The 21,671-nt window shown below is 35.6% G+C and overlaps 1 protein-coding gene across 2 annotated transcripts in view; it reads left to right on the forward strand.

The window, feature by feature from the left end:
• Gyf (GIGYF family protein Gyf) overlaps positions 1 to 19,294 on the forward strand; it is a 40,733-nt gene extending 21,439 nt beyond the window's left edge. For both annotated transcript variants that reach the window (XM_071595801.1, XM_071595802.1), the window contains exons 12-22: positions 165 to 503; positions 2,175 to 2,360; positions 5,926 to 5,972; positions 6,082 to 6,352; positions 7,921 to 8,069; positions 8,279 to 8,543; positions 10,199 to 10,462; positions 11,262 to 11,643; positions 12,732 to 12,995; positions 16,266 to 16,501; positions 18,205 to 19,294. In XM_071595801.1, coding sequence (XP_071451902.1) covers positions 165 to 503; positions 2,175 to 2,360; positions 5,926 to 5,972; positions 6,082 to 6,352; positions 7,921 to 8,069; positions 8,279 to 8,543; positions 10,199 to 10,462; positions 11,262 to 11,643; positions 12,732 to 12,995; positions 16,266 to 16,501; positions 18,205 to 18,330 — 2,529 coding nt within the window. In that variant the 3' untranslated portion in view covers positions 18,331 to 19,294. The remainder of the gene's footprint in view (positions 1 to 164; positions 504 to 2,174; positions 2,361 to 5,925; positions 5,973 to 6,081; positions 6,353 to 7,920; positions 8,070 to 8,278; positions 8,544 to 10,198; positions 10,463 to 11,261; positions 11,644 to 12,731; positions 12,996 to 16,265; positions 16,502 to 18,204) is intronic.
• The last annotated feature ends 2,377 nt before the right edge of the window (positions 19,295 to 21,671 follow it).

The raw sequence follows: 21,671 nt of genomic DNA on the forward strand, positions 1-21,671 counted from the left end.
TGGGCACCCCTGTTTATGCTGTAGCTTAAATTGAACTATCTCTTATTGACTCTTACAGTATAATCTTTGTTTCAGAATACATCATGTTGTGGGCATGAATCCCTGTCTTTATGACAAAAGGCAAATTTGGTTATTTTCAATGAAACTTTACTACCTTTTTATAGGCAAAGGTTTCCCAGTCTCCTGATGGACTCATTGGGCCACAGGTTCCTCCATCTCCTAAAGTGCCAACCGATCCCATCTCTCAGCTTATCCAGCATGTGGCAATGCAGCAACAGCAGCAACAACAACCCCCTCACCCTTCTAATCCTGGCGTTCCTCATCACCAGCCCCAGAGGCCAAATGTGGATCAAGGAAGGCCGCCTTCTCCAGTTTCCTCAGGCCCAGGCCCTGGCTCACAACAGCCTGCTCCTGGTGGAAAACAAGAAAGTGACCCTATCCAGTCCATCTTAAGGCTTTTGGAAGGCCGTTCAAATGGAAATCCTTTGGTTAATCAACCACAGGTGAGTTAGAAATTTATATGTGAAATAACATAAATTACAATTTCCGTCGACGTATAATGAATCACAGCCTGATAAAATGTTGCATCTTCAAAAGAAGTTGAGCGTTGCAATCTGATCTTGGGTGAAAATATTTCCTTTTTGAGATGTAGCTATTTTACCGTAGAACATAGAAAAACAATGGTGAAAGTAATACATCCCATGCATATCTCTCGCTAAGGGTCAATAAATTATATTCCTCTAATAGCTACTAACACCTTCACACTGTGATGTCAGACTTGACGGCTGCTCTGAAAGTTTTGAAATATTGGAAAGATTTTCATGACATGACATTTCAGGGATATTATGTTTTTATGGAAGGAAGTGGATGAAAAGTGAATAATAACAACTTGGTAGGTTCCACTGATTTTTATTTTCAAAATGACCAGTTTCTTCGAACAGTCTGTATCATCAAATACAATAACAAAGTCCTGTATATTGTACTTGATGATGTCGACTATTTGACAAAACTGGTCAATTTTAAAATAAATATCAGTGAAACTTATAAAGTTGTTTTTGATCACCTTTCATCATGAAGTTCCATCAAGTTTAGCTGAAAATGGAGGGAAGTGGATGTTTAAATATTTGTCATAGCCAGGAGCCAAAAAAATTATCTTAAACTTAGAAAATGCCCTGTGGCCAAAGAATTAGTGTGTATTAGGAATCGATAAATTGAGATGAACACTCATTTTGCATTATGTGAATGTGGAAAGTAAAAGGTTGGGCTTTTTTAATTGACCTTTAATCATAACTTCAGTTTCTTTCTGGTGGAATTAGCATTTACCTTATGAATGGTTCTCAAGTGATGCTCTCTTAAATCCTATCCAATTTCTTCTTGAAACTTCACCAACACATCCTCAGTCATTAATTTCCAAAATTCAATGAGCCATTCACATCCAGCCTGGTTCTTGATCCTTCCTTCCTGCATAGTTTCATGAACCTTGTCCTTGTATATGAATTGTAGTTCTTTTATTTGACCTTGTAGGAATATTGACCTTCAGTCTTAGCTTCTTTAGTCTTGCTGGCTCAGAGGCTGCTTGTGAGCATAGCCTCCACTAGAAATGCATTAAAATGCACAGTGTTCTAAGTGCTAACAACAAATAAATATATATGTGTGTGTGTGTGTCGTGGAAGTCTAGGGGTTGAGCGTTGGACTACTGACCAGAGGGCCCAGGTTCAATTCCCGGGCAAGGTGCTCTGGGCACTTGCAGCTCCACCCAAGCTGTGCGATTTTTCGGGTACCAGATCTTCACCCAAAGCTTTACTTTAAATTACCTTCCTGCATTTAACATAATGCTTTTTTACGCAATCATTATCAGGCATTGATTTATTATTTCAAAATGTATGATATTTTCTGTGCATTTTAAGTCAACTTACTCGTGAATAACCATTTGCCCAATGCATATGGAATTCTGTTTTCACCTGTTTGTTTCAGTGCCATGTGAATATGATAAAATTTAAATGCACGTGCTTTGCAGGCAGGTATGTGTTGGCTTGATATATTTACAGCCAGTAGCTCAAGAAATGCAGTTCCTCAAATCCCATCAATGACATCCCACTACGTATTATTTCATGACTGTTTAAATATTATTGTCCTGGCATTAGTAATGAGTTATACTCTTCTTCCGATCATAGGTGGAGCCTGTTTGGGGTGGACCTTTTGCAGTTCAGAGTTGGCTGGCGCAGGCTGCTGCTGCTGGAGGACAAGTTGGTGCACCACCTGGTCAACTTATTTCCCAAGGTGTCACGCCTGGAAGTGGTGTCCCTATATCACTCTGGGACCTGCAAGGGAAAGATGTCAAAACTGAACAGCAAATACTGGTCAGTGTCATTTCCATAACAAATGTCTTTCAATCAAAAAGGTTTAATGCCCACACTCAGTCATTTGTTCCCTCCCTTGCTTAAATGCTTAGGACTGAGTATGGTGCTTAAGTTGATAGTTCTCCTTGCATCCAGTAATAGTATAATGTATGTCAAGAAATTGTGTATCTGAACTAAAAAGTGTTAAAATAATTCAATATTTGTGGGGTACATATTATAGAAGCAGGCGTTTATAATGGGTGAAATTATAAAACTTGCACTAGGAACATAAATATTTAAGGATTTTTTTAATGGTCAAGAATCTAAGTAAAACTACTGCTAGAGGCCAATGAATTTATTTATTCCGTGTTCTGTGTAGCACTTTTATCTTTAAAATCCTGTCCAGCTTTTTGTTTCTTCCCTCTCAGCTTTGCTCCTCTTCCCATATCTGACATCCTGCCATTGATCCTTCTCTTCAGGGCTTTACGGAGCTGTAAAAATCTTCATTGTTCATTATCATAGGGGGTAGCGCTTCTCACATATGTCATGTAAATTATCAGGAGTGGTAATTAAATTTATTAAATCAAAATTTTCACAGTTTGTTACTCGGGATAATCAAAAGCAATCAAGAGTATTTTTCAGCCAACCATCGCATGGAACTTGTTTCAGTTTACTCATGGGATTAATGGGTTGAAAGCTGTAAGTGACCGTAGATTGAGCATAGTAATCTCTAGCTCTCCAAAAAAGGGCAAACAAAATAAATAATTCATCACAAGTTTTAGCAGCGTAGGAAGTTTTGGTCTGTTGAAGTTGAAAACTTATAATTCCCTCACAAGTGTATGGGAATGTGAATTACCTATGGAAGGAGGTGTGCATAGCACAGGAAATTTTTAGATTCCTTTTATTCCTGTAGTATGTGACTTCCTTCCCAGTTATTGCCACCAAAACAGTGTAAGGGGAAGACAGTTTAAACTTTAATCAAAATTTAGTGTTGTACAGTTCAGAAACTCATTCATGATGGCTTTGATCATTATTCATGGTGAATTCATTGTAAATAAAATATCCTCTTTATCAAAATCATAAAGCTCTGTGAATAAAAAGAACATACAAATTTCTACCCTATTTAGATTACATGACAGTTCTTAAATAGCCAAATAAAGCTGATTGTGTTACCTTTAAATTGAATAATGGATTCTTGGGTTTTCAGTAAAATTTATTCAGCATAAAGACTGAAAAGAATTCTTCCCAAAAACAGATTCAACATAAAGCTGCGGTGCACCTTGATAAATCTTTTTTCTATAATAATAAGGCTTCATTTTTTTTCAATTTCATGAAATCAATTTTTAGAATGTGAATGCCTAGCTGACACTTAAAGAAGAAAAAATTCATAGGCTGATGGCTTGAAATAGGGCATTTGGTTTGGTGGCATCTAAAGCATGAAATCTTAAAAAAAAAACAATTAACTATCAGTTTTTTTAGAGAATCATGCAGCAATCACAGGAAAAATATAATAATTAGCTTAAGTAATAAAACATTTGTTTTTTTTTCTCTCTGATTGTTTGTTGTTTAGAAACAAAATTGCATTTATAAGCACATTGGTCCATGATAATTGAAATGAAACTGTCATTTTTATATAGTGTGTAGAGTGTAGTGGTGGATACAAGTTTCATCTGCTGTTATGAATCAATGCCGAAAATCAGACTCGCTTGGCTTAAACCGCTCCAACAGGGCCTTGGAAATGTTCATTTGTATCCATTTTTGGTCCAAAGTGAGCAAACTTGGCACCCAAGGTTGAGATAGCTTACTCATGTTCAATTCTTCAGTCGATGCATGACAAACACGTTCTTTTGATATGCCCATTGGCTCTGCTATCTCTCAACTTTAATTCAACAGTCATCCAGTACCATTTCGTGAACCTTTTTGGTGTTATTGATGGTTGTTACAGTTTTGGCTGTCCCGAACACTAGTCATCAGCCAAGCTGGCATAGCCATGCGCATTCAGCTGCCCAAAATTTCATGGTTGTAAATGATGCTGCTGAGTTCCCATCCAGTTTGTCTTTGGCTTGTATGGGCTTATTGCCTTTGAAAAGCAAATATTTAATGAGAGCTTGGTACTCAATTTTTTCCATTTTCACAAAACCCTCAAAAAGGCTCGCTCAAACAATTGTCAAACAACAACAAATGGCTGAAATTTTGGCGATTACCTTTGAATGTATGCACAAACAAATTCTTTAACTTTAGTTGAAGATTTCTGCCTTCTTCATGTTGACGTCTGAGGTTTTCGGATCACTTACCTGTATAAAGAAACTCCTTTTTATTCTGTGTCATTCATTGTTGTTTATTAGCTATAGAAAAGAAATTTTTTCCATTTTTAAGTCATTTTATGAGGGTAGAATTATAGGTTTACAAGAACGCGGAATAAATTTTTCTAATAAAGCAAAACCAATCATGTAGCCATGAAAAAAACAAATTACTGCTGGAGATGGATTTTAAAAAAGGATTGCTTGTATGGATTCATATTCAGTGTATGATACTGCTTAAAATACTGCCATCTAGATAGTTGTAAATGACCTATGTGTTTGCATAGTAAAACTATGCATTTGTGCGCCTTAAAAGAAGATATTGATTTCACAGGGCTAGTGAATGTGAGGGAAACGATAATGGGAAAGTGTGGATAGTTCAAATATGGTTGAATCAAAACATTAAATGCCATTGACAACTTTTGATTTTGTGACATTGAAAACTTTTAAGAAAGCCCAGATATTTCAAACTTGTAGTTTTAAAAGGTTAATAAAAATTTAAAGCTTATAATAATCCTAACTATTGTAATTTTATTAAAATTTTGCGGTGCAAGGAAGAAAGTGTCCAGGCTAATCCACAAAATGGATAATCCATGCATGGATAATTTAGAGTTTACTGAATTCATTTCAGGAAATCAATATTGGTTTTTTTACTGTCTGTTTTTAATTGTCCATTGTTGAATTAATGCTAAAGAAAAATATTAGTTTAGGTGGTTTGAAAATTAAAAATTGGGAAAAAATTATTCAAGGTTATTTTCATTTCTAGCTTATATCTAAACTCTAACTGAACTAAAGAAATCTAAGGTTAACCTTGTCTGTATATTTATTACTTATGTATGTATATTAAGGATAAGATGAAACAACTAATCACCGATGCTCAAGTACACTGGCATACTACTGGACAGAGTGTTGATGTGCATTTATTCTGCCACTCTTCTGCTGTGTATAATATGAGCCCCTTTCATGTGGCCATCAAAGTTTTCATCTGCCACGGCAGGCATAAAATCGGCTACTTCTAGGGGTACATTTAAGAAATACCTTAAGCATTTTCTGATAGATAAATGGTGTTTTAATGTGAAAGCGTTTCTGGAGTCATCAGTACACTGAAACAGCTGATATTTTGTTCTCTGACTTTCCTATATTTCCTTTCCTGTCCTATATTTTACTTCGTAAAGTCTTGGGATCAATTAAATGTATATTATACATAAATTAAGGAGAGGTATATTTTAGTGATGAAATAAAACTGCTATCTAGTCTGCTGACAATTGTCCATTTTTCCTCAACAGGAGGAGCAGATGAAAGCAGAAGAAGAAAGAAAAAAGGAAGAGCTCAGGTAGCTAAAATCTTCCTCCTTTCACACCATGTTTTATGAAATATCCCTTTATAATTTAAATGCCATTGGCATGGATTCCTTCACATATGAATAATCCATTTATTTGTAGGAAACAGGAAGAGGCTGCAGCAAAGAAGAAAGTTGAGGAAGAGGAGCGTAAGCGTAAACAGCTGGAGGAGGAGTTGAGGCAGAAGGAGGCTGAGAGGTGTCGTCTAGAGGAACAAATGAGGCAGCTGGAGGAAGAAAAGCGAGCAGAAGAGCAAAGGAGAAAAGAGAAGGAACGTAGGATGGCCGAAGAACGAAGAAGACTCGAGGAACGACTTCGACAAGAGCAGGAGCTGAAGCAGAAGTTGATTGCGGAGGAGAAAAAGTTTCAGGAGGTCAGAAATATTATCATCTCTTGTCCTTTTGGCAAATTTTCATTTATATCATTATTTTATGCCAAACTTTTGGACATTAGGGACATTACAGTGGTCTTGTGGGAGATTTTAATGACCATTTTAGACTGTTAATTCACTGACTTCTAAAACTCCAAATCCAACTTCCATATGGAATATATTAGTTATTGACTTCAATGGATGATCTGTGGCAGTAAGCCCTTGTTCTACTGTAAGTATACAGAATATTAGAGCCAGGTGATTGAAATTAATTCCAATCAACAGAAGGATAAAAAAATAAACTATAAAAGCCGCTATAAGCTTTATAAGGAATATGCCGGCTTATTGCTCTTTCGCTATGATTCGAAAGTCAAAACGAGACATAGGTTTGTGTGCCCTTTTATATGCCATATAAAGTACCTTTCAGCAAATCAAATATAAAAAAATAAGAGAATGAATGAAATAGAATTTTCTTGTTTTGTTTGCTTTACTTTGCTTTGATAGTATCGGCCCTGAGCTGTTCTTGACACCCTCCTAGTATGAAAGTGGTCGCCTACATGGTGATTGTTTCAAACCTGAATTGAGTTAAGGTTTTTATTTAGAATTTTCTCAAGAAAATTACCTATGGAGAAGAAAATTGCTTACAGTGATGTTTAAGCTAGAAGTTATCAATTCCACAAAAGATAAAGGAAATTGCGAGGCTGCCAGGATTTTTCCATTACTGAATCTTTTTAATCAAACTTGCGTTTTAGTTGGGAAAAGTGTATGATTACGATGACAACCTTGTTTAATGATACAATTGCTTGTAGCCTAATATTTGTATATGTGCACACTTATTTGTATAGGTACCTGATCTCTTAATTTAGTAAAACTACATTTTTTCAGGAACAAGTGATTCCATCATCAATCTAAATGTATTTCTACATACAATGAAACACATATATTTCCTGAATAACTAGATATAGTTGACATTGTCTTCAGTAAAGGAACCATATTTTTTGGTCAGAAATTTGTTTTGTATATCTGTGAAGTTTATAGTTTGCCAATTAATTTCTATTAATTGACTGACACATGATTATGGTCGTTCAGATTTGCAGTACTAATGCATTTAGTTTTAGTGATTTTCTAATTAGAAAGATTTAAGTTTTTATAATAGGGGGCTTAATTATGATGGTTTGTGAAAATTTCATTCTCTGTTTTAGGGTGCAATGCTTGGGTCATCTGAAGATGAAATTAGTGATTAGCAATAATTTTAATGAGCACTTATATATTTCAAAATAGTACCATATATGCGGTATAAAATATAACAAAAGAATTGTTAAATACTAAGAAAAAAAATTCAAGCATAAAATATCAAATGCCTGGATTAATAAAAAGACAGTCATATTTAGTAGTAAAACCAATGCCTTATAGCATGTCACAATTAAGTTAGAGTTATTAAATTATATAAATTAATTCGAGGTTATGGTTCATTATTTCTAGAATCTCCCTGTATTATCAGTTTTCTCAGTAATTTAAAGCTTTTGTATGCAATTCATGTTTTCTGACATAAAATATTTTTTATCATTCAGTTGAAGAGGTTAGCAGAGTTAAAACAGAAAAAGGAAGAAGCTGAGGAAAGGAAGAGGAAGGAAAAGGAGGAGGAGGCAAGGAAGCAGCTCCAAAGGGAGTTGGAAGAAGAAGAAAAGCAAAAGAAGAAGCAGGAGGAAGAGAAGAAAAGGTATACTAACCATTTGCCACCAACAGGGGTAGCATTGCGAGGACTTTCTATCTTGCATTTCTGCTTTTCCAATCATATGTCATTTAATATTTAATTTATAATACAATAAATGCTCATTGGGAAATCCCCAGTTGTGAATGATTTTAATGTTCTCTTTAACTATACTTTTGTTCTGAATATTCCATTTTATTCTATTTCAATTAAAACAGACAACAACAGCAGGAAGAAACAAACCGAAGACTTGAGACCCAAAGACGATTACTTGAGGCTCAGCGGAAAGCTCAGGAAGCTCAGAATGCTGCACAGGCTGCTGCGACCCCTTCATCAAATCAACCAGCAAATCAGAGGCAAACAGTTCAGAAGAGTCAAGCGCCATGGGCACAGCAGCAGGGGTCAGCTGCTGTTAATCCTACATCACCACCTATTGCGAATCTTGCAGAGATACAGCGCATGCAAGAGAAAGAGGAGAAGGAGGTAGTTTTGTGGGAGCTTCCCTTAAAATGCAGTTGATTAGTGATAAATTGTTATTGTAATGTTTGTAATTGCTGTTACCTCATTAGTATGGATTTCGAGGAAGAATGCCATAGTGATAATTTTTCATTTGTAGTAAATGATGCCCCTTTGATAGGACAACATACGGAAAACGCAACATACATAGTGAAGTTATTTGAAATAAAGAGTTCTGGTTATTCAATTTCCTGCTTAATTATCAGTATTAAAAAAGTAATCTAATTTAAATTGTTGCAATTGGATGTTCTTTTAAAATAATCATGATAAAATTTATTAATTCTGGCAACTGAAATTGAATCATGGGTGAAGAAGTTACTAGTATTCTACTCTGTTCGGTTAAAAATGGATATCTTCATGACAAATGCAACCATATCCTTGAAACCCTTGCATATTATTTCATTTTTCTGGAATTAGTTTTCTAAGAACATAATTATTTCTTAATAAATTCGTGGGTGGAGATAGAACTAGCTTAAAACTTAGGAATACCAAGGGTACCTTGCCTTTATATTTCCTGTTTGCCCCTCTTTTGAAAGAAGTTATTTGAATCTTGATTATGCAATGCATTATTAAATACTTACAACGAATTGCTTACATATTAAGTTGGAAGTATGCCTTCATTGCAAAGATAATTAAATATCTTGTGTCAATATAAAATTGTTAATTCATTTTGCTGAAATGTTTCTATTATGTAGGCTTACTTATGGTTACAAAATTGACTTAACGTTACTGTTAAAGTATGGATGCAGGAATACAGATGCTTATTAATTTAATAGATGGTCATTCTGATTCAATTTTTAAAGCTCAAAAATGTTTAATACGATTAATATGCAATGCTCCCTACAATGCACCTTGTCTTTCCTTCTTCAAAAGGTTAAATATTTTGACTGTTCCATGTATTTACATTTATGTCGTATGCATTTTCGCTAAAAGTAATATATCCAATTATATGACAAATGACAACGTTCATTGCCACCAAACCAGAGCCTGCAGAGACCTGCATCAAACTTATTGCAGGACTTTAAATACATCCCTGGGGCCTAAATCAATGGGCCTCCTTGCACTGAACAGGCTCCCTTACGATTTTAAGTACGTAAAGGATCCAGTCCTGTTCAAAAAGAAATTAATATCATTTTTAAGGAAAGAACAGTTTTATTCTGTAATGGAATTCATGGAGAAAAAATAACCATACTGAATATGGAATATATTTTATGCAAAAAATTTATTATTGTGTCATGCTTTTCTGAATTTCATCATTGTTTAACATCTATATGTACATATGACGTGTCCTATACACTTATCTGATGTATCTATTACACTGTGTCAGTGTCTTCTGGGCAAATAAAGATGATTATTATTATTATTATTAATGGGATGTCAATTTTCTTCATCGTGTTTGACTATTTTTTAGCTATGATATGTGTTGTTTTGTGTAAAATCCACCTATGTTCTCTTAAGGTGAAACATCCAATAAGCAATAAGATTCTAAAGCAGAAATTATAACCAGAACTAACTTCAAATAAAATTGTCGTAGATGTGTACGTGTTGAGGTAAAATAATGTTTTGGAGAATATTTTCCTGTGAAATTTTTGCCAAACAAAATAATATGAATCAAATTACAGATGCTCCAGCAGAGGCTGGCACAAAAGACTAGAGAGAAAGAGATGGCCTTGGCTCAGGCACAGCTGCAAGCTGAGAGGGAGCATCACCCACAACCAGAGAGTCCAGTGCAGGTGGCTCGCCCTGCTTCTGGGCAGCAGTCAAAACCTTCCAGTGGTGGTACAGCAATACAACTGAAGTGGGCAGATAAAAGGCCACAGCCTGCAGGACCTGTGAAGTCATTGGCAGAAATTCAGGCAGAGGAACATGAACAACAGTTGGCAAGGGTAACTTCTGCCATGCATTGAGTACAGTTCCAAAGAGTTAACTGAAAATGGTTTTGCTGCAGTAATGGTCAATTAGTGTGATAGATTTAAGAGTGATGCACGAGGCAGTCAAAATTAAGACCCAAGTTTGAAGCCAGGTGATGTATGTATCCTAGCAAGTCTCTCTTCTTGCCAGTATACATACTTATCGTTTTCTAGGAAGGAGGATTTTTAGAGTTGTAGACTGATGAGTTGTTTTTTGTGACACCAGAAATAATGCAGGAAGTTATGAAGACAAATCTTGCAGAGCGTGCCACTCAATCATGCACACGTATTGGGTAAATAAATATTTAAATGGGGTGGATTCTTCAAATTAGTTTGAGCAAGAATGCTGTTGAATGGCTTTTCTAAGTGGAAGTTCATGATAATTATTTTTCATGTATCTTGTTACAGAGAAAGTCCATAACTGTTCATGTGCTTCTAAATTAATTCTAAATAACCACGTATATTTGAATACAAAATTTTCTAAACCTGAGTAATTATTGGTGAGAAATGAACATCCATCATTCTTCTAGGTTTTCTTGTTCGATTGATTTTTTTACTCTTTGATGATTTAGTGGTAACCAAAGTACATCTGGCTGAAATTTTTCAAAGAAGTAATGGCCAAAAACTTGTTTTCTAAAGTCTAGGAAATTCTGTTTTGGTGAAAACATTTTAAGGCCGAGATAGTGACCACCTTGTCCAAATATCTTTTGAAAATTGATCCTTAAGAATCAACTTCCACATGTTGATTTATGCAAGAAATATATTTTATATCCAGGAACGAGAACGAGCAGAGAGAGCTGCACAGCAGGCCCATCAGGCCGGCCCTCCAGCCTCTGGAGGAGGTTCTCAAGCCCACTCAACATCTTCATCTAATCCTGTGGGTGGGATATGGGGGTCAGCGACTCAGGCATTGACCTGGGCAGCCCGATCAGCAGGGCATGTCGGCTGGGCAGCAGCAGCTGCTGTTGGAGCATATGGTTCTCAAGCAAACCATACATCCTCTGCCCCAACGAATGCAACACAACCTGTCTCCTCTGCCCTGTCATCTTCTTCCTCCTCCTCCTCATCTAATTCCTCCAATTCCTCCCCAGCTGTTTGGTCCAATGCTGGCCAGAATAGTTGGGCTACCAACTCAGTAGCTTCAACTGTCACCTCAGGTAATTTACCCATAGGAATTAGTTGTTCACATCCTAGTTTTCTTAAGGCTTGGTAATTCCCTCTTTTAGTTCATTTAAAAATGAAGAATTATCCTAATTCAACTAATTGGATGTGTGGTAAGCTGGGGTGCTGGCTGCCCACAAGAAATGTCCATGAATCTTACAATTGAGACGCATAAATTGGCAGCTTAAGAATTTGCAAAAACCTGTCCAAATCAAGACTTGTATTTGTTTCACTCGGGAGTCAGTGACTCATGTTACATTTAGCAAGGGATTAGTTTTGGCTAATTTAGAGTGAGTGCTCTGATACCAGTTTATCATCACCATCAGTATTTATTTTTTGACTGCCTTCACCTATATCTGTCTAATTTTAACTATTTATAATCTATAATATTATAATAATAATAATAATATAATCTATTTATACCTTCCCTGATATATTCTAATTTATTATGTTCCTAACATTCATTGTGTACATTTTCACCCAATCCATCTTGTTATTCACTTCCTTAATTTGCTCCATATAGTCTTCTTATTGTGGATCATGTGCTATATTATGTGATCGTTGTCTATGATTTTTGGTGATGTAAAGAACAGACTCCATGTAATTTTTATGAATTCTTCCTTAGTATTAAATGTCAGGTCTAATTGACCTACCTTTTTCAAAGGCAATATGACCCATTGTAATTATTAATGTATAAATGTGATAGCTTAATGTAATTCTTAGTTTATATGAAGGCTCTATTCTTGAAATCACCATGTTTATAAAGAGGAAATAAATGGGGTTACCAATTAACATAGAAGTGCATTCTGGGTTAACTTTAGTCCAGGACAGAGCTGTCTTTCCAAGAAATATTTTCTGGTGGTCATTATTGTATTTCCCATCGGTTGAGCTGCCTAAATTTTCCCAGCACTGCATGGGTATATTAATTCAAGATTCACAATTTTAAGTTGCAAGAATAACCATGGTACCCATAGAAAATGTGGTTTACTAGAGTTTACGAGGCCTAGATTTTCATATAATTGTATGTGCATGAATCAATTTATTTTCTCCTGTTTTAAGCTGCATGTGATATTGTTTATTGAAGGTGGTGGTGGGTTTTGGGAGGAAGTCCCAGCTCCTCCGCAGCCTCCCAAATTAGGCGGGAAACAAGGAGGGAAAGTGGCTGCCAATGCAGCAAAGGTGGCACCTGCCACTGCTCAACCAGCCGGTGGTAAAGGGAAGGGAAAGAGTCGGAAAGATGAAGTGATGAAGATATTTGAGCAGAATGTGCAGCGGTCTATATCAGCCGGGGATGAGTTTACACAGTGGTGTCTCAAAACATTGGGAAATTTGCAAACATCTGTCGATAGTAAGTACTAGAAAATTTAACAGCTACTGCCTTGTCAATAGTTTTAATATATGTCTTCATGTCTGTTGTTCCATTGTCATAGATTGATTATCATGCATAATTTATTTCATACTCAAGTTTAGAAGTAATTTATTCATTCAACTTATCAATCAAATATGTAATAATAAATAAATATATAAATAATAATTGTATGTATGTTTTCTAAGTGGAACCCCATTTAGGTAACTGGGTGAATTGCCAAAATCTTAGTATTTTGTAATGTAGTTCACCCCTGGACATATGAATTTAGGCTGGTAGCAGTTTATAATCAGGAGAAGCATGGTCTAGCATTCACCCAAGGTGTTGGAGAAAACTGATAAAACCTCACAATGACTGATATGCTTAACTTGCATCTTTATATGCTAATGACATCTTGAGGAGCATTTGGAAACCATTATTATTCATTGGTTTTCATTTTTTCAATTATTGATTTTTTTCCCACAAGTGAAAACATGTGATAACTTGCTTTGCCTCTTTCTTGCTTTGGCATTATTTTTTGTCATATTTTGTTAAGTATACAAATAAATCATTAGTTTTTGAATATGCCACTATTGAGAGCAATCGACAAGAAGCGACACAATGCTGGTAGAATTTGCACATATCAAATCACTAATTGGGGCTCTTAGTTAATGGTGATCTTCCTCCTTTATTATTTCTTATAATTCATGCATTTTTGCTCTTCATCACACATATTTATTAAATTCATTTTTGTATAGAAATACATGCACTTCCAGCGGCTGAAAAGCTATTGCTGGAAGTATAGAGATACTTTCAGCAATAATGAGGAATATTATTCTAAAATACAAGCAAGCATGTGTGAAAATCATTGTCAATGGAAGACGAAAGTCAACAATTTGCAAAATGTTTGCTGGTATATCCGCATGTTGATATCCCTGGCTAAGGGACTTAATGTAACAATGTCAACTTTGAACACAATGGTAAAATCCCATCAAATTGTAGAAATAGCTGCCAAGAAATGCATCCCTATGTGTGAAGGGCATAATGTATCAAGTATTCAATTTATGTTGAACTTTCAGAAATATTGAAGACATGTTTTCAATTTTCCGCATCTCCAAGCATTGCTCTTGGTAAAGTTTTGTTAAAGAAAAGGCGCTTCAAGTTGGAGCAAGATTAGATATTGTTAGTTTCAAAGCATCAAATGGGATAGACTGAAAATTGTGTATTATATAGTAAGTTAATTCAATGTAGTGGGTTACAGTAGTCCAAGGGTAGAGCATTGGACTCCTGACCAAAGGGCTCGGGTTCAATTCCCAAGCAACCCTCTCTGGGCGCCTGCAGCTCCTCCCAAGCAATGTGATTTAGCCTAAAGATAATACTCACCTACGAGTCTTTCTGTCTTTTAATTTTAAATTTTCTTCATAGCAATAAGCCGCTTCAGGGCCGGACGAATCTCTTCCTCCGGCCTCTAAGTTATTTTGGTATCGTTTTATCTGCTTCACGGTCTTGCTGTCATCCACTTCGTCTTGCCCAAGTGTAATTTCCCGCTGTGGGAAATGGGCGACCCTCGCCTCCGCTTCCTTTTTGTACCGCTCTTATGTTCAGAGTGTGCCGGTGGGCCGTTAGTGCTGTTACTGATGTTCTTTTTTGTAAAAAGCCATTTCCTGTCGGCTTCCTTTCTTGTTAGGTGAAGAATTCATATTTTTTAAGTTTCTCCTTCTCGCAAACCACCTTTTCACCTCAGCCATGTTTCTTTCTTAAATGCCATGCGTATCTTATGGACAGTGACCAATAAAGGTGGGCCTTCACTCACCGGGACGGTATACATCTACATCTACATAATACCCCGCAAGCCGCCGCAAGGGCGTGTGGCGGGGGGTGTTAGGTCACCAACCGTAAAAAGGAAAAATACCACATGCAAAAAAACAACACGGAAAATTACAGCCACAGCAGCGCACACACTCATGCAAAAATCCCTTCATCCAGCACTCAAGCAAACACATATGCCGCAAACCAACAAACAACTGCACCCCAGGAGGCAGCACGAAAGCCATCCTACAGCACGCAAGCCAGGACACAACAAGCAAGAAATTGAAACATCACTACCACATGAAAATGCACCACGAAACACTCCACCCCCAAAGAGTCTGTAAAAGGCAGGGAATGCGACCCAACGTTGCAGGTAGCAGGAATTTCCCCCGCGGAGAGGGACGAGGGATTGAAAGGGAAACTTAAAAACAGATGAACAGAACAAGTATATACTTGCCTGCCTGGGCAGTCAATGAGCATTTGGGCAATGTGATTTTTTGGGTACCAGATTTTCCTGGGAAACCATAACCGGCACAGGGAAAGGAACTTGCCCCCCTACCCTGATGCATGACTTTCACATGCTGTCAGGCACTGGGTGAACTCTACCATCACCTCCCACACCAACCTTCGATTTGATTAGTGTGTTTTTTTTATTCAATAAAAAAACCATAAACACAGTAATCAACCTCGAAGGTCAGTTTAGTAGGTGATGGTAGAGATCACCCAGTACTAAGCCCTATACGGCGTGTGAAATTCACACATCAGGGTAGGGGTGCCAGTTCCTTTCCCTGTGCCAGTTATGGTTTCCCAGGAAGACCTGGTACCCAAAAAATCACATAGCTTGGGTGGAGCTGCAGGTGCCCAGAGTGCCTTGTCCAGGAATCGAACCCGGGACCCTCCGGTCAGTAGTCCAACGCTCTACCCACTGGGCTACCGCAACCCACTTTTATTCAATATAATATAGTAATTATATTCGATATAATATGAATTCATGAGGAAAAAGTGAAAAATCATCTTTCAGAAATCTTATGTGCATCGTAAAATATTGAAACTGCAATCGCAATAGAGGAATGCTGTTGCAAATGATGCATTGCAAAAGGATAAAGCATGTGTCAGTTTTATTTGGGTTAAAAAATGTAAATATTAAAAATTGTAAATCAGGTATAAGTGCATGCAGTTCTTCTGTAATCATTCATCTAGGAAACTGACCTTTTAAAAACTCGATAATCGTGTTTAAGGAGTGTATTATAATGATATGCTGTAAAATATGGATATGGTCAATCTTTAATTAATATATTGTCTGCTTATTAGTAAATTGGTCCTCATCTCAGCGTTAATGTGATCATTTCATGTTAAAAATAAATTAATGGTCCTTAAATTAAATTGAACTGGCTAATGAATAACTCATAATGTAATTAATGATTGCCTGTATTTAACATTGCTATTAATCTTCTTTTTTTTAAGTACCAACCTTTGTTGGGTTCCTGAAAGATATTGATTCACCATATGAAGTATCTGACTATGTGCGAAATTATCTTGGAGATGGAAAAGAAGCACGAGAATTCTCGCGGAACTTTCTGGAGCGACGCTCTCGCTGGAGGAATGCACAGAAGGCAGCTGCCGCACCTCCATCTGAAGATGACATGTGTGTCCCTGCACCTGCAGTCAACCCACTATCATCAGAGTTCCAGGAGGTGAAGGTTAGTCACAATCATGTTTCCTATATTGTCAGTAGCCATTTTAGTATTACAATCCAAAAATTTCAGCGAGTAAAAATCATTCGCCTTTGGTCATAAAATTACTGTTGCGGCATCTCCTGCAGTTTCTTCAGAAATGTCAGTAATGCCATGTGCATGTCTAAGAACTGGCATTGCCCACCCATAGATTATCAGAATAATACATACAATATTATTATGTTCAGTTAACCAATGATTCCATATTGATTATTCAAGATTGAAATAGATGTAATACTCACGTAAACTGAAATTTTTGTCCCGATTAGTTATAATGTAATCCAGTGAGCAATCATTTTGTCGATCTAAGACAATTTTGGGCAATGATTTCTTGATATTAGAAATTTTAATTACTTGAAAGCAAATTTAATACCAGAGAATGTTGCTTTTAGTTAATTGAATGAATAGTTTATAATGTAATGAAACACTACATTTAATTCAAGAAGCACTTAGATTTCCAATTAAAGAAGAGCCAATTAAGGAATGAAAAAAGTTATTAATCCCCTTGTGATAATTGTAATATTAGTCCTGGAGACCTTTGGTTGTATTAGTGTCAATTCTTAAAATTGCTTATTGGTAACTGACATGGAGGCATAGAGGTGTTTGAGTATTTCAGTTAAAGTTACTCCTAGTTTTTTGACATGAAAATGTTCGTATTCCTCCAATTTATGTTTCTTGCAAGGTTTTGAATGGTCTCCGTATAAGTCAGTGCAATAAAACCTTTGAACCCATAATTGACATAAAAGTCTTCTGCCACCTCTAAGATGATGAGCTGGTTTTTGTCATGTTTCTTCTTTAAAATTAGTTTTTAATTTTTACTGTGTTGAATTAAGCAATATAATTGTCTGCTTATTGGGTAATTAATTTGCTGACAAATTAATCTGAATTGTGCATATGCTGCAATGCTTTGTTTTGGGGGGAAAAAGAGATCTTATTTCAACATACTAGTTCATATTTATATTGATTGATATTGTTTTAACTTGGTCAACATCAGGCCGAGGTTGGAGGTTGTTTTTGCAAGAATTAGATGTGAATGTAGGGAACTCAGCTAAACCAAATGAAAAAGTAACCTGTATACATTAAACATTAGTGATTGTATAAATTGTGACGTGTAAGAATATAAATGACAAGAAAGAGCCAATCAGCTTTAGCTTTTTCTTGGGACATCTAATGAAGGTCTGCAATCTTAACAACAGATTTGTAGTAATTATTTCCTGTGGTAATGACTCTAAATAATGTTTTGACAGCTTCTGGTCTTGAACAGGAACACTGATTTATATGCTAAAAATCAAATACAGTGTTATAAATAATAAAAATATTAAATGAGGAGGAAATGTGTCACATTCCTGTAATGTTGGTACTTGAGTCTTTGCCTTGTCTTAAAATTTAAAACTATAATTTTGTACTGGTACAATTAGTATCATCCTTTAATTTAATGAAATTGCTGAAAAATATTATTTTTCACTCATTTTTTAAAAATGTGTAATCAAATAATCTGAGATATGTAAGCACTAAAATGTTTATATTCACTTGTAAAATTGATGCAACATTATTTTCAATACCTCATCATTATAGAGATTTAATTCATTTGTGTTTTTATTCCATTATATATTTATATTATAATTCCTTTCTCAAAATTGATATGTGAAACATTCTTCTTTTTCTTTCAGGGTAAAGGGAAGAAAGCTAAGAAAAATAAAATGATGCGGCTGGACAATCGCATTCTTGGCTTCAGTGTCACCGCTTCACATGACAGAATCAACGTTGGAGACAGAGATTATGGCGAGGGAGTTTGATTTACCTTCTGTTATTTACATCGGTCATCAGAACCCCCTCTCGCCATTTGATCAATGCATTTCCTAACCCTTTGTTGCCTTAACTTCTGTAATCTGCCAATTTCTTTTTTCTTGCCTCAGTATTTATTTCCCTTGCTCTCTTTTTATTCAAGTTCCCATTAAAAAATTTTTACTGCCACTTATGGAGAAAAAAATCTGTGTTATAGTCTCTGTATTTGGGGACATATTCGACAGTTTATTTTTAGTGGCATAACAGTTTCTTAACACTCTGGTTGCATAATGGCAAGATAGATCAGTTAGTTAACTAACCATCAATTAGGGTAAATCTTGTGAATTATTACACTGACTGACTTTTTTTTTTACCCTTTATCATCCTTTCTCCCAAAGCCCTCCACGATTTACTTGTCTTTAATTTTTATCAGTGGTGAACAATCTAATTGAAATGAAAGATTGTGTGGAAAATTGAATGAAAGCATTAAGGAGACAGTGAAAGATATAAATATGTAGGTCTAGTTAGATATATGTGGAAAGGACTTCATAGAGTTTTTCTATCATGTACATAGTGTAATGTACATTGTGAGTATTTGGATGTGTGCAAGTGTGTGAGTGAGACATGAGTGTTGAGGCCCTTTGCGTGTGGCCCATGTGTAAAAGAAATTAAGCCTCCTTACAAGGGTGGCCTGTTGAATTTGTTCTTATTTTGAGAGCCTTTTCCCCTTTGTGGGTATGTGGGAGAGGAAAAATGTTGTAATAAATGAGTTTTTTGGATAGTCATTGATGAAGTTTATATGCAGTGCTGATGTCAGCCAAATTGAATATTTCACGCCGCCACCCAAGTTGTGATGAATTTTAGGATGGTACTTGGGCTTTAAAAATGAAATCATTGTGAATGATTCAAGAAATCAAGAGATGTTTCTGCATAATTTTGTTTTATCTATATCAAGGTAAATATTATTGCCATATATATTATATTCTTTTTATTTCCTTTTCCTTGTCAGTGATAATGACTTGTCTGTTTTTGTACAGAACTGAGTCATACTCTGTATTGGTTTATTAACATAGCCAGTCAACATTGCAGATTGACCGTGTCATCATGTTCATGCAACATTAATTTAGTATTATGTGTTGAATATCCATCCAAAAAGTACTCTTCATACATGCTCATATGTCAGTGCTTGTCACTTTTGATATACCTACATTGAAGAAATGGATGGTGCACTACCTGGATGTTGCATGAGAACAACCAAGCTACTCGGCATATAAAAGCTTTTTTTCGTATTTTTTTATATGTGGCAAATTTTTTAGGTAGACTCAGTTCAGGTGAGGTGTAGATCAAAGAATTTGACGAAGCTTGTTATGCGTGAATGGATTTAACATGTGAGTCTTGATCTGGGCCTTTGTATTTCACCTGTGAACTGCATTTGTTTGGTTAACATGAATCTGGAAGTGTGCAAAGGAGATCAGATCTTATTGAGTGATCTCCAATAAACAAGTTTACAAGTTAGCTATGCATTTAGAATCCTCAAAAAAGACTTTTACCCCATTTTTCGTTTTGGAACAAATGTTTAGCTCAAAGATCCAGACTGGAAGGTAAGCGGAACTTCTTTTCTTGGTAGCTATCAATGTATGTTTAAGTCAGGTCAGTAGAAGTAATATCAGGGCATCTCATAACCTTACGTAATTTTCACTTTGCAATTGGTAGAATCATGTCATTTTGCCCAGTTGGAGACCGTAGTATTATTTGCTTTACCATATCATTGGTAAAATTAGTAGGATGAAATTTGGGTTCAAATTATAATAGAATTAAGCCCTCATGATAATTTTTATTAATTTGAATATTCGCTTGGCTATTTTCTGATACTAATTTCTGTGATAAAAGCTTAAAGTTAATATTTTTGTTACTGTTAATGTTGTAAATGTAGGTAGCAGGTAGATAGCCATGATAGACTTTCGTAGGCATTGTAGGTAAAATGTGACAATATTAAAGAATTTCAGTTGTTGCTGTCCCCAGACATTACTATGCTGCAATAACCAATGTCAGTTAAACCTTAAGATGATCTCACCTTTGGCTGATGATGACTTTGGCCTAAACCTGTAGTAATGAATTTTCCATGAAAGGATCTTAAATAATTTATAAAAGTAATAAAAATTCTTCATTCCATATGTTGAGATTTTACAGAATAGAGGTTGTCATATCAGGAAAATTTCAGTGACCCATTAGAAGTATTAAGGGATAATTGTTGTTCAAGCTTTATACGATGCAATAAGTAACCTGAAATTTCTGCCTCCTCTTATTATGGATATTCACTACAATATTTGGCATGGTTTTTGCAGGGAAACCAAAATTAATAATTTACAATAAGTACAGAAGAGTACTGCCAGTGCGGAAGGCAAAAAGAGAAAATTAATTACAAATATTTAAAAGAGATTAACATGATGGATCAACATATGGACTTTGAAACATTTTCAAATCATTCAGTTCCTGAAGGCATTGAAGGATAGATACAAAAAAAAATGCAACCTTGACAGTTTGATTTATTACTGGATATAAAAGGGTACTTACATTCTGAAAACATTTTTGTAAAGAATTACAAAAACCAAATTAATTAAAATATTAACATAAGTTAATAAAAACTTGGAATAAACATTCCGAAGTCACACATTTAACAGTTCGGTGGATATCAAAAGATAACGTTTATGGTATTTGGATTTCTGCTATGGGTAAAATAATTAATTTGATGGTATAACAATAATCCCAAACCAATTCACTTATTGAGTCCTTAGCACTTAAAAAATATACTTTCATTTATCAACTTGCATACCTCATTCCATTTGGTACTTGAGGCAGTCATCCAGGATATTGATGTTTCTCTGTGAACATTTTTGTTACAGTAATAATTAACAATTTTGGTGGGGAAAGCAGTCTTCCTTAGCAGTTACAATAGTGCTTTCATGAAACCCTCTCGAAACCTCTTTCTCACCGAGTATCATTGCAACTATTGGATTGCAGTGTAAAAATACTCATTTCCAAATGTAAATGGCCAATCATACTTTGAAGATAAGCATATGAAAAAGTACCCACCAATTGCAAGAGTGCTGCATTAGGAGGGTTAGAAGAATAAACTTAAGCCAGAGGTTTGGTTGCAGTGCCGCATGCATCTACAAGACCGGAACAGAAGAAGGGGAATACCATCTTGTAGCTTGTATTCATGTAAATAGTAATTGACATAAAATTGTGCACTTGTTATGTAGCCTTTGGAGGTCAGCAGTTAAATATCAAGAAAGTCTGTTATTAGGTAATGAAAGAAAGTATGCTCTCTCTGACTAATTTCATGCGACAT

This window comes from Hetaerina americana, unplaced genomic scaffold (assembly GCF_022747635.1).
Source record: "Hetaerina americana unplaced genomic scaffold, ioHetAmer1.1.p SCAF_7, whole genome shotgun sequence".
Classification (NCBI taxonomy): domain Eukaryota; kingdom Metazoa; phylum Arthropoda; class Insecta; order Odonata; family Calopterygidae; genus Hetaerina; species Hetaerina americana.